This window comes from Crinia signifera, chromosome 1 (genome assembly GCF_055691185.1).
Source record: "Crinia signifera chromosome 1, ASM5569118v1, whole genome shotgun sequence".
Taxonomy (NCBI): Eukaryota; Metazoa; Chordata; class Amphibia; order Anura; family Myobatrachidae; genus Crinia; species Crinia signifera.
In genome coordinates, this window is record NC_139217.1 from 162750233 (window position 1) to 162762908 (window position 12676).

Consider the following 12676-nt stretch of genomic DNA (forward strand, 5'->3'; position numbering starts at 1 on the left):
GGAGAGTTTAACATCTAAAAGGTAAACACTGCTTAGTTCTTATCTTTTGATCTGTGCTCACTTGTGTTCTAAGGGGACCTACACACGGGGTATTTTTTAAGCGATCTGACTAAATCGCTTAGAGAATGCCCCTACATCTCTCTGTGTAGGGGCCATAGCGATAGCAGTGCATGGCCTCGCCCATCACTATCACCCAGTGATTAAGCTCCAGCATGCTTGTCAGGGGCAGTGTTAGAACACTGGCCATGACAGATCGCTCAGCACACATCGCTGACACATAGCTGTGCAGTGCTGTGTGCTGAGCTATCTTGTTGAGCGATCCTGAGCGATCTACATTGCTCAGCTGACTCTGCAAAATCTCCCCGTGTGTAGGTGCCTTAACAAATGCTGCATTTACTTAGAAATAAGTAATACATAGCCAGGGCCGGTGCAAGGCACCGGAGCGCCCCAGGCGAGTCGGGGTGGGGGCGCCCCGGTGCCGGGCGGGGGGGGGGGGGGGGGGGGGGGGGGTGTCTTGGTTGGTACCTGCGTAAAAAAAACTTCTGTCCCCGGCGTCCCTGCTGAGTGCTGGTGTAGGGGTGTCCGTGCCGCCGGGGGAGCCTGCGGCGCTGTTATCGTGTATACGCTTGTCGCGCCCGGCGGGGTCCCTACAGTGCATAGAAAATAACTAGCGCTATGCGCGCGGCGTTATTTTCTATGCTCTGTAGGGACCCCGCCGGGCGCGACAAGCGTATACACGATAACAGCGCCGCAGGCTCCCCCGGCGGCACGGACACCCCTACACCAGCACTCAGCAGGGACGCCGGGGACAGAAGTTTTTTTTACGCAGGTACCACAGTGCAGGGGGTGAGGGGCGAACTGCCGCCCTCCAGGTGCCGGCGCCCTAGGCAAATGCCTAGAGCTGCCTAGTGGTGGCGCCGGCCCTGTACATAGCTCTGCAGCATACCTAGTATACATGCCATGTGTTTTTATGGATACTTTTGTTAGAGAAGGTCTAAGGAAGACAACCCATGATTTAAACTAGGTGTCAATGGTTTAGGGAAACTTTTTTCCTAGCTGGACAAGTCTATCTGTGAAGAGTAGTAAAAAAAAATGGCCCTTGTAACTTGCTGAAGGATTGCCTCTGTAAAATCTACAGATGGGCCTAAAAGGAGCACCTGTTATATTGTTGGTTCAACAACAGCCTGTGGAGGGGCTTAATGGCTGAACTGTCTGGCTTTGTTTTCCTGAACTCCTCTTTGTAATTTGTCATTCTTCAGTGTCTCAAGTTTAGTAGTGCTTTGTTTGAGTGGACAAGCTTCAGTTCTGTTTCCCAGAGAAGATAATCATCAACACACAGTAAAGCTGTCATAGTTAACACAGTGGAGAGTCACTGGGTGAAATCTTCTTTAAAATGTATTCTTAAAAATGACTGAAAGAGCTATATTGTACTTAACGCTTCATTTGTAAGCACACACTAATGGAAGGAGTGATTATTCCAATCAAAACATTACAATAAAGCTATCATTTTATTTTTCACATGGCATTTAAAATTAAAATTTTTACTGTTGAAGTGGATTAGATATTGGTAATGGTACTTGACTTTTATGTCTCCAAATGTTTCTTTTGTTGCTGGTTGCAATTCATTTGACTACATTACTGTTGCCCAAAACTGCAGGCCTTAACATTCACTATGTAAAATAGTCAATCTGACTAGACCCACCTTCCTATGTGCCAGGAGAGTTGTATTTAGGCTTTATAAAATACTTTTTCTACGTTCAGCTCACAACATAACAGATGCACAACAAAATTAAAGGAATTACAGGATAAGTATCCCCTATCCAGATATTTGCGATCCAAATTATTCCGAATGTACTTCTGGGTACATCTGTAACTGGCACTGGTGGGGACATCTGTAAACTGGCCCTACTGGGAACATCTGTAAACTGGCCCTACTGGGAACATCTGTAACTGGCCCTACTGGGGACATCTGTAACTGGCACTACTGGGGACATCTGTAACTGGCACTACTGGGGACATATGTAACTGGCACTACTGGGGACATATGTAACTGGCACTACTGGAGACATCTGTAACAGCACTACTGGGGGCATGATATGTAACTGGCACTACTGGGGACATCTGTAACCGGCACTACTGGGGGACATCTGTAACTGGCACTACTGGAGACATGTATATCTGGCACTAAATATGTGCAAGAAAATGATTGCTTGGCATTCAAATTCAGTGCATGAGATAGTACACAAACTTTGTTTCATGTTTTGAAACGTTATTTCATGCACAAATAAAATATATTTGTGTGTGTATTACATGTGTTTGATTTGTTTGTACAACACTAATGCAAGATACCTCACATACATCATTGATATAAATAATCTGAAATATGGAATAATCGTTATAAAAATGCTTCTGGTCCTGAGCATTTTGGATAAGGGATACTCAAGCTGTATAAGGATCTACAATTGTTCACATGCAATATGCATCATGTATGACCCGACAGCACATATCATGTAACAGCATGGCAATAATGTAGCCTAAAAAAAAGAAAAAAGTTTTACTGTTGTCTATATAAAAACAGAAATTGATGACAGATAAGAGCCACTGGATCCATCTAGTCTGCCCATGTACAGTACATAACCTAATTTACGAACTAGGGTTAATTTACGTTGGGAGACAATTAAATGACCAGCATATTTTTGAATTGTGGGAAGAAAGAGGAGTATCCAGAGGTGAAACCCACACAAGCACAGGGAGAATATACAAACCGAACACAGGGCCGTGGTGGGAATGTAACTCATGATCTAAGCGCTGTGAGGCAGTAATGCTAACCATTACACCATCCGTGCTGGTGCTGCCAATGATTAACAGCTTATCATTGATACAGGCTGTATAGTCTAATTGAGCGAACTTACTTGTGACAGTTTTCTACTACCCCACTATATAGTTATGTGGGGCACAATATAGTGCCCCACACCCTGAATTATTGTGTTGGCAGAGGAGGTCTTCCTTAAAATAAATATAGGGATTTTTACCAATATGTATATACAAGCATAGCAAGCAACCAATCTATCCATATGCCCTGTCAGGGGATCATTTCTGGAACTCTTTTAAAACTATATTTATATGGTTTTAATTACTAAACATACATATAAACATACAGACAAACATACACACAGATAGATAGATACATTCATACACACATACATACAAATTACATACATACATACAATGGGACAGTATGGATGGTGTAATGGTTAGCATTACTGCCTCACAGCACTGAGGTCATGGGTTTGATTCCCACCATGGCCCTAGCTGTGTGGAGTTTGTATATTCTCTCCATGCTTGTGTGGGTTTCCTCCGGGTACTCTGGTTTCCTATCACAATCCAAAAATATACTGGTAGGTTAATTGGCTCCTAACAAAATTAACCCTAGAATGTCAGTGTGTGCGTGCACATGTGGTAGGGAATATAGATTGTAAGCTCCACTGGGACAGGGACTGATGTGAATGTTCAAACAGTCTCTGTACAGCACTGCGGAATATGTGTGTGCTATATAAGAAACTGTTAATAAATAAATACATACAGAGAGCAGTCACCAGTTAGAAGTAAAAACAAGCATATCGTGATCCAAAAATCCCTACTTGAATTACTAATTGACTGTGTATTTTAGTTGCTTTTGGTATTTGGAGTTGTGTATTGCTTGTTGTGCTGATGTATACACAATACCAATACACTACTGCTCCTCTAATACCCCTTTCACATCGCACTTTTAAAACGGTATATTGCCGTTTTTTTCCCTTTTTAAAACGTTTAAGGCTGCACTGTGAATGCACCACAGCCGATTTACCGTTTCAATTTAACTGGCATTTCGAACCGTGTAAAAAGCAGAGTCCTACACGGTTCCTTGCCGTTTTTTGTGCAATGTGAATGTGTACAGTTTGTCTGAAACGGTATTTCAGGCAAACAACACAAGCACAAGCACAATTTGTGGCATATATATACATACATGTACAGAGACATACAAATATATGTATAATATATATTTATATAAAGAAGGCTGCTCTTGCCCGGCATCCCCTCACCTCTCATTAAAGTGCGGGGATTCGCTCCGGGTGCTGGCCGGCTGGTGCGGGGATTCGCTCCGGGTGCTGGCAGGCTGACCGCCCCTCAGGTTCCTGCCTAGTACATTCTCCGGGGGGCGGGGGGGGGGGCGCATCAGTGTGTGTGATCTCTGGCGCAGACCGGTGCTGCTATCGGTATCGCAGGTGAGAGGGAAGACCCGGCCGACACTGCCACCCTCAATGCAGCAAGGTGAGCGGTGCGGGACCTGCAGTGGCGGCTCTGTAGAGAGCAGGGCTCCGGGCAAAGGACCATTGTCTACCACCATTGAGCTGAGCACCGGGTTGCAGGACGCTGCACTACAACATCGACAGCCGGAGACGAGGCTGCAGGTCCTCTCTGCTCTCCGACAATCAAACCCAGAGGAGCTCACTTCAGTCTCGGGGACCACGAAGTTAACACGGCGCAGTAACGGTATAATAGTGACAGGCAATCGTCACACACTGCCTTGAAACGTGTTCAGAATGAAACGTTTCAACTGCAATGTGAATGACACTTTAACCTGCATTTAAAACGGTAATCTGGCCACTATTAAGGCTCTGACCCGTTTTAATTACCGGTTTAAAATACCGGTTTTTAAAACGGGTCTGCGATGTGAAAGTGGTATTATAGTACATGACATAACTGCTGTATATATATGCAGCTGTAGTTCACTGGCTGCTTGCTGTTATTTCTATTGCCTATTGCAGCATTTGGTGCTATCACAGGTGGGAGAGGGAAAGGGAATGCTAAGTACTGTTTATCCTTCTTTTGTTCTGATGAACTGCTGTGACTTGATAAATAGACCCTCTTAATCTGACCCTCAGCAGGAGATAAAAATGTTATGTTGTTCAACAGAGAAAAAAAAGTCTTTATCTTTTCAGACCAATAGGAATATTTCTATTTAATTATGACCCAAATAAATATATGCCATTAAAATACATTAGTACATGTTTAGAGGTGGATACATGTACACTCAAAGGGCCTGATTCTGGTTGAAAATCTGTGCTTACCGAGTGCTGAAACGGCACTGCGCATGTGTATTTTTACCGTGCGCATGAGCAGACCCGCAACATCGGTCCCCGGAGCAAATATGCTGGTATGCTGGGGACCGTGTCTTACTGAATTAGGCTCATAATGTATACTAGGTGATTCATCGCGCCCTACGGGCGCTCTTCACACCGTCGTAAGGGGCTGCGCCCCCTTAATTTGTGAACGTTTGTATATGAGAAATATGGTTAGAATTGTATGAAAGATGCCCTGTATTGCAACTTAGGTGTCCGCGAATTGCAGGAGGGGGGGTCGCGGGAGGGGAGGGATTGCAGAGAATCGCGGGAGGGGGGTCGCGGGGTGGGTTGCCGCAAATCGCGGGAGGGGGGTTACGGGGGCGGGGGTTGCGGCGAATCATGGTAGGGGGGGTCGCGGGGGTGTGCCGTGAATCACGGGAGGGGGGGGTCACGGGGTGGGGTGCCGAGAATCGCGGGGGAGGTGTGTGTGTGTGTGCCGTGAATCGCGGGAGTGGGGGTTGTGGGGGGGGGGGTGTGACGCAAATCGCCACAAGAAAAAATCAACACAGAAAGGTCAACACATGTAAATGTTGACATAAGTGTGGCACTTCATTGGTGTCCATGTCGACACATGAGAATGAATATGAAAATATTCAAAAAATGAAAAAAAAAACTTCAAAAACTCATGTCAACCTTTTTCATTGTCGACCATAGCCATGTCAGTGTTTTCCATGTGCAATTTAATTCTGGAGCTGCCGCGAATCACTGGGGGTGCCGCGAATTGCGGGAGGGGGGGGTCGCGGGGTTGGGTGCCGCGAATCGCGGGAGGGCGGGGTTCATGGGGGTTCCGGTGGGGGGTTGCCGCGAATTGCGGGAGGGGGGGTCGCGGGGGGGGTGCCGCGAATCGCCGGAGGGGGGGTTGCGTGGGGTGTGACGCGAATCGCCACCAGAAAAAAATCAACACAAAAAGGTCAACACATGTAAATGTTGACATAAGTGTGGCACTTCATTGGTGTCCATGTCGACACATGAGAATGAATATGAAAATATTCAAAAAATGACAAAAAAACTTCAAAAACTCATGTCAACCTTTTTCATTGTCGACCATAGCCATGTCAGTGTTTTCCATGTGCAATTTAATTCTGGAGCTGCCGCGAATCACGGGGGGGTGCCGCGAATTGCGGGAGGGGGTGTCGCGGGGGTGGGTGCCGCGAATCGCGGGAGGGCGGGGTTCACAGGGGTTCCGGTGGGGGGTTGCCGCGAATTGCGGGAGGTGGGGGGTCACGGGGGGTGCCGCGAATCGCGGGAGGGGGGGTTGCGGGGGGTGTGACGCGAATCGCCACAAGAAAAAATCAACACAGAAAGGTCAACACATGTAAATGTTGACATAAGTGTGCCACTTCATTGGTGTCCATGTCAACACATGACAATGAATATGAAAAAATTAAAAAAATTAAAAATAAATCTTCAAAAACTCATGTCAACCTTTTTCATTGTCGAGCATAGCCATGTCAGTGTTTTGCATGTGCCATTTAATCCTGGGGCTGCTGCGAATTGCGGGGGGGGGGGGTGCCGCGAATCGCGGGAGGGGGGTCGCAGGGGGGTGCCGCCAATCGTGCAAGGGGGGGTCACGGGGGGGTTCTTTTTGCCGCGAATCGCAGGAGGGAGGTCGCGGGGGGGTGTTTTTTCCGCGAATCGGGGGGGGGGTCACGGGGGAGGGTTTGCCGCGATTCGCGGGAGGGGGGGTCGCGGGGTGGTGGTTATGCCGCGAATTGCGGGAGGGGTCGTGGGGGGGTTCTTTTTGCAGCGAATCGCGGGAGGGGGGGTCGCGGGGGTGTTTTTGCTGCGAATCGCGGTAGGGGGGGTCGCGGGGGAGCGGGTGTTTTTGCCGCGAATCGCGGGAGGGGGGGGGCGCGGGGGGGGGAGGTTTTGCCGCAAATCGCGGGAGGGGGGCGCTCACCTGGTGGCTGTGGAGTAGCAGTGCTGGGCAACATGGAGAGGCAGAGGGTGTCTGGCACTGTCTGTGGGCTCACTGGGCTGGTTCTCTGTCACATACCTCCCAACATGACCCTCTCCAGGAGGGACACAGTGCTCTGTTTCTAGACTTCCCCTTAATGTATGATTGACATCACCTGTTTTAAACAGGTTAATTTCTCAGAAAGGTGTTCAGCACAGATGAAGGCAATCACACAATAAGAGGAAAGTCCAGGAACAGAGCGTTATAGACACAGACACCCACTTTGAGTGACAGATGTAGCCAAATATATAGGAGATAGCGGAAAGAGTCACATTAGTGGGCTGGTTCTGAGTTGGGAGTAATGCAAAAAACGAAGTAACTTTGTTTCTAAAAAATCATGTTATAATGCAAGTGTTACAAATGCATTTACTATTTTGCATGCAAGGTGAACAGTGGTTGGTTTTGAATGTATCCTACAAATGCTGAACAGATTTCGTTTTAGATTTAAGTTTGGACACACTTCTACCGGGTGTGGTATATTATATCGACAGTCGGGATTCCGTCAGTCATTAGTCAGATGTCGGAATCCCGACTGCACAGCGGGGGGAGCGCAATGAAGCCCCTTACGAGCTTGCTGCGCTCGCCACGCTGCGGGCACGGTGGCGAGCTGCGCTCGCCACCTAATTTATTCTCCCTCTATGGTGGTCTAGGACCCCCATGAGGGAGCAGTCGGAATTCCGACGTCGGAGGAATGACTGTCGGAATCCCGACTGTCGGGGAGCCGTCCGGCACCCCTTCTACCAAATCTAAATCTATCTGCACATTATAGTTTTTCCTCACCTGCAGTGCAAGTGCAATAAATGTGTATATGTATGCCCCGGAATAGAGATGTGGCTGACCATGTTAGTAGTTAATGACTTCTGTAATGGTGTGTACACACGGTGAGATTTCCTTGCTATTCGACTTAAGATTTGAGTGCTATACAATCTTTGCTATATCTGTACTATTTGCATACAATTCATGCTATCTACTTTCGATTTGCACTATATAGTCATTGCTGCCCTGTCTATCTGGTTTCGATTTCTGCTGTTATGGGAGCGCGCATCGGGATCATAAGGTAAAAAACCTGTGCGATCTGCTTACGATCTGCTTGCGATTTTGACTATATAGTCAAAATCTCATGCTGGATTGTACCCGTGTGTACACAGCATTAGTTGAATTACCCTATTTGTATACAATATAATTATATCATAAAGTGTGAAATACCCAAGATTGTGTCATTGAGCGGTTTTCAACCCAATGATTTTCCCCATCATCGCTGTGCATACATGCTGGGCAAAAATGCCGGTACTTGTGTAGTTTCATGGCGCCGCCGCGCGCACAGTCTGTTACAGAAACTTGGCAGCCTGCCAGAGGCTCTGTTTAACAGCGTAGCGGCCGGGCAGCAGCAGCACGCTGCCCAGGCGCTGACAGGTCACTGTGGTACTTTTAGTTCCACAGTGAAATAGGCAGTGCCTGGGCAGCTCTGACAATGGGGGCAAGTGGAGACACCCCGGGCACAACGCTGACGGGATGTAGGCGCTAAAGCCCCTGGATTAACACTCCCTGCAAGCCGCTAAGAAGGAGGTGGGCGCCTGGATTCAGACGCAAAAGCCGTGAAACTACACAAGTACCAAAATGCCTAATGTATTTGCACCTTAAGTTGTCATTTAATTGCATCTGGGTTCATAGGCGTGCGCAGCACATTTTATTAGGGGGTGCACTGTCAAAGCAGTGTGCCTAGCACCACCTATTGGGCATGTCTAACACCACCATTGGGCATGTCTAACACCGCCAATCAGGCGTGCACTCACTACAATATAAAACGTCTCTCAGCCACACCATTATATCCTGCCTATTTCAGTTTTAATCTTCTAATTACTCTGTGTAACTGTACATGCAAATAAAGTCAAAGTCATATCTGGATGACACAGGTATGTAGTGATATGACAATGGTGTAATACAATTAATAATGCAAAACACACATAACTGATTGATGGGTGCTTATTTTAATGGAATACAGGTCTAAAAAGCAAAAGTCTTTGGTAAAAGGTATTGCTGGTATTACTAGTAGCAATAAGTGTGGGGTGGGGGCACATCATTAGGGGGTGCCTGTGCACCCTTAACACTCAATGTGCGCACGCCTATGTCTGGGTTGTGTTTTGTGTATACAAATTATGTCCCATCAGAATGCGTTCATAGTATACAAATACATTTTTTACCTAATGCACATGTTGTCTTTCTCTTTCAGTCCATCATCTTTATCCGAGATAAGAATTCACATGGGCAGGAGGTATCTGGATATATTGATTTTTCTCATAGGCTAAAGACTGAAGACTTTGAAGTGTACTTCACTGGCAAGAAAAAGCTTCTTCCTAGACCCAGTGACCTAAGGTACCAATTATCAAATACATCTATGGAAAATAATAGCAAGATCCTAACATTTTTCTTAATATTTTAGCATATTAGTAATGTGAATAACCTGATGGTAAAATAAGGAAAAACATATTCTGTACATATACTAAGTATTCCTTGACCTTTGCTGTCCTACCCTTACATGGTCATACAATGCCTGCTTGACATCTAATATTCTTAAAATCAGATGTGTTCTATACATTGTAACTTATTTATATATTACTAGTAGGTATTACATATTTTTCATACTAAATAACACATTTTGCCAAATTAAGGTTCATTGGACAAAGGCAGTTTTTCAGGAATTTTAAATATTCTTATTGGATATGGTCTGTAAGCCTGTATGTGGAATATATGTATATATAGTATATTCACAATGAGGGCTAGATATACAGATTTGCAGGGCCAGTTTAACAGAGGAGAGGGCCAGTGTGCAGTTTCTATGCATCCCCCCTACTATTACCACCACCCTACACCCATCCCTAACTTGTAGTGTTTCAGTTGATATACTGTAATGCCACATGAGGTCGTCAGTTCATTTTCTGCTACAATGTAGTACCCCCAGGTCATATGACACATTGCTGTGCTCCAAGTTCCCATTATGCCATAACACAGTGTCCCCAATGCCCTTTGTTCTCATTATGCTACACTGTGCCTTAGCTCGCATTACAGTACCCAGTGGACATTATGCCACATTATAGCACATTATAATTTCTTCAGTTCACATTATGCCACACAGTATCCCAGATTACACTATACCACATAGTAGTGTCTCCGTTGGTATAATTCCACACAGTGCCCAGTTCATAAAGTGTCTACAGTTCAATGTATTCCACTTTGTAGTTACCCGAGGTCATAATGTACCACTTAGTGCCTCCAGTTCACATTAAATCTCAGTGCCTGGGTGCTAATGCAGCCATCCCATCTAGAAAAGGATTCACATGATACATCACTGTAATGATATCATTGCCTAGCTTCAGACTGGGGGCCTGATTCAGACCTACTCACTGGGCTGCGAGTGTTCAGAGCCCAACAAGCAGGTAAATGTTGCCCCACTGACCACACGCCCCCCTGCCCCTGCTGCGAACGCATACTCAGTCATGCACACAGTGGGAAATAATTTACCATCGAATGATCCCCCCCCCCCCCCCCCCGCTCGCAGCGCTGATGACATCAGCTCCCTTCCAATGGCCGGGGAACGCCTGCATTTTCTTGGGGACACCCAGAAAGCGCCAGCAGCACGCCCCCAAATGCCCACAGGGTGTCAATCACTCTACGAGTAGTGAGCGAAGTCTAGTTTTCACTCACTGCATTCGGTCAGATGGCTCACGCATGCGCACTGCATACCTTGCATAAGCGCTCTGGCTGCGAATTCTCTGCCCAGCGAATGGGTCTGCATCATGCCCAGAGTACTGTTTGATGTCTATGGTACAGAGGATCCCATAAGCCTCCAGCCCTATAAGAAGATCGCTCCCCCCTGCACCCACTTTAGTTACATCCCTGGATAGGAGGTTTTCTAACTATGTGAAAAGGGGTGATAGAAAGCAATCCCAATCATCATTTGGTTTATAGATCCCTTATGCATTTCAGTAAAATATCATTATTTTTTTATTTTTAAGACAGCACAATATTTATGCAGTGTGAGGAATATACACAGTAACAGTGTCACTTGGTACTGTATATCATCAGTGTAAAACAATGTAAATGGACATACTGTATCAATGAACTTCATATTGTGCAGTAATAAGATTAAAGACTCAGGGCCAGATGCACTAAGCTTCAAAAGTGATAAAATGGAGTGTAGTGCAAACCCAGCCCCCTTGTGACATCATCACGACTCTGTGACCTCCAAATTACTTTTTTTTTTTAAATTATGTACAAAGTCTTTATTTTTATTGTATTTGGGGAGTACAACTGCTGTTTGTTGTCCGCACTTAACCCCTTCACTTGTTTTTTTTTTTTAGGGAGCACTCCCCACAGGGCAGGTTTTTTATTGGAGAGTCCTCCCTAAAATAAAAGCCTGACTGTGTCTCCCGGGGCCGGGCAGCTCTGCTATGCGCTATATCAGCCACTGCCCAGCCCTGCCCCCGGCAACCCGGCTGTCTGCGGCATGACGTTAGCAAGTTCACACCACACACAGCCAGAGGAAGGAGTAGGCGCTCAACACAGCAGTGCTGCCCGGCACCAAGGAGGGGGTGGCATTGGCAATCTCGGAAATTTTCCGGAGATGCCAGTGTTACCATTGAAGCATCGCCCAGGAATTTTCCAAAATTGCCAGTGAAGGGGTTAAGGGGTTTAATTGGTTTCTATAATCTCTTAGTAAAGCAGCACTGTAGACTCTGTTTTATATACTGTATATCACAGTGGTTCTCAAACTTTGTGCCAAGACACCCCAGGGTACCTCGGTATATACCTGCATGAGTGCCTTAGATGCGATTTCCAGGACCAATTTAAATTATTTATGTAATAGGCATTAATAAAGTAATATTAAAACCAGAGATGGTGGCTGTCAATTATAAAATATGTGGGCAAACAGAAGCAAATCTTGTCCCACAGCCATAGGTCTTTCCATAATGTGTGCAGTGTGTGAACCCATATGTTATATTTACCTTTCCAGAAGTCACATAGACACAAATCACTTGAAAAATGGCCACCGCCACTGGAGATGTCCCCCGGAACAAGGCTCGAGCACCATGTTCTCGGAGACCTGTTAATGCACAATAGACCAGTCGCCAGTCTACCCACCACCAGAGAGAAGTAGGACCGCAGCAAAGGCTGCGCGCTGGTCCTCTAATCTCTTAAAACGTTCCTGCTCACAGCACATAATTAAACCTAGCAATGACTTATAAACACAACTTACTTAATTTCATTTACATTTTTTCTTCATTTTCTAAATAAAAAACTTTTGCCCTAGGGGTGCCATGAAAAACAACCTGATTCACTGTGATTAAAAAGAATTGGGGAACCACCGGTATATCACATTGTTACAATATTTCACATGGCAAGGTCACAAGTTAGCTATTATTTTGCTTTCAACTTTTTCATATTTCGGGGTTATAATATGTTTTTTTGTAGCTGTTGCAGATGTTACGTCTCTGTTATGTTAACTCACTGAGATGGATCCATATTACAGCTAATTAAAACCTTTGTAGTTATTGAA

General features: G+C 45.8%; 1 protein-coding gene across 2 annotated transcripts in view; it reads left to right on the forward strand.

Annotated features, from left to right (window-relative positions):
- Positions 1–12676, forward strand: part of CFAP299 (cilia and flagella associated protein 299) — a 426508-nt gene that overhangs the window by 322635 nt on the left and 91197 nt on the right. For both annotated transcript variants that reach the window (XM_083157702.1, XM_083157711.1), the window contains exon 4: positions 9353–9495. In XM_083157702.1, the coding sequence (XP_083013828.1) occupies positions 9353–9495 (143 nt within the window). The remainder of the gene's footprint in view (positions 1–9352; positions 9496–12676) is intronic.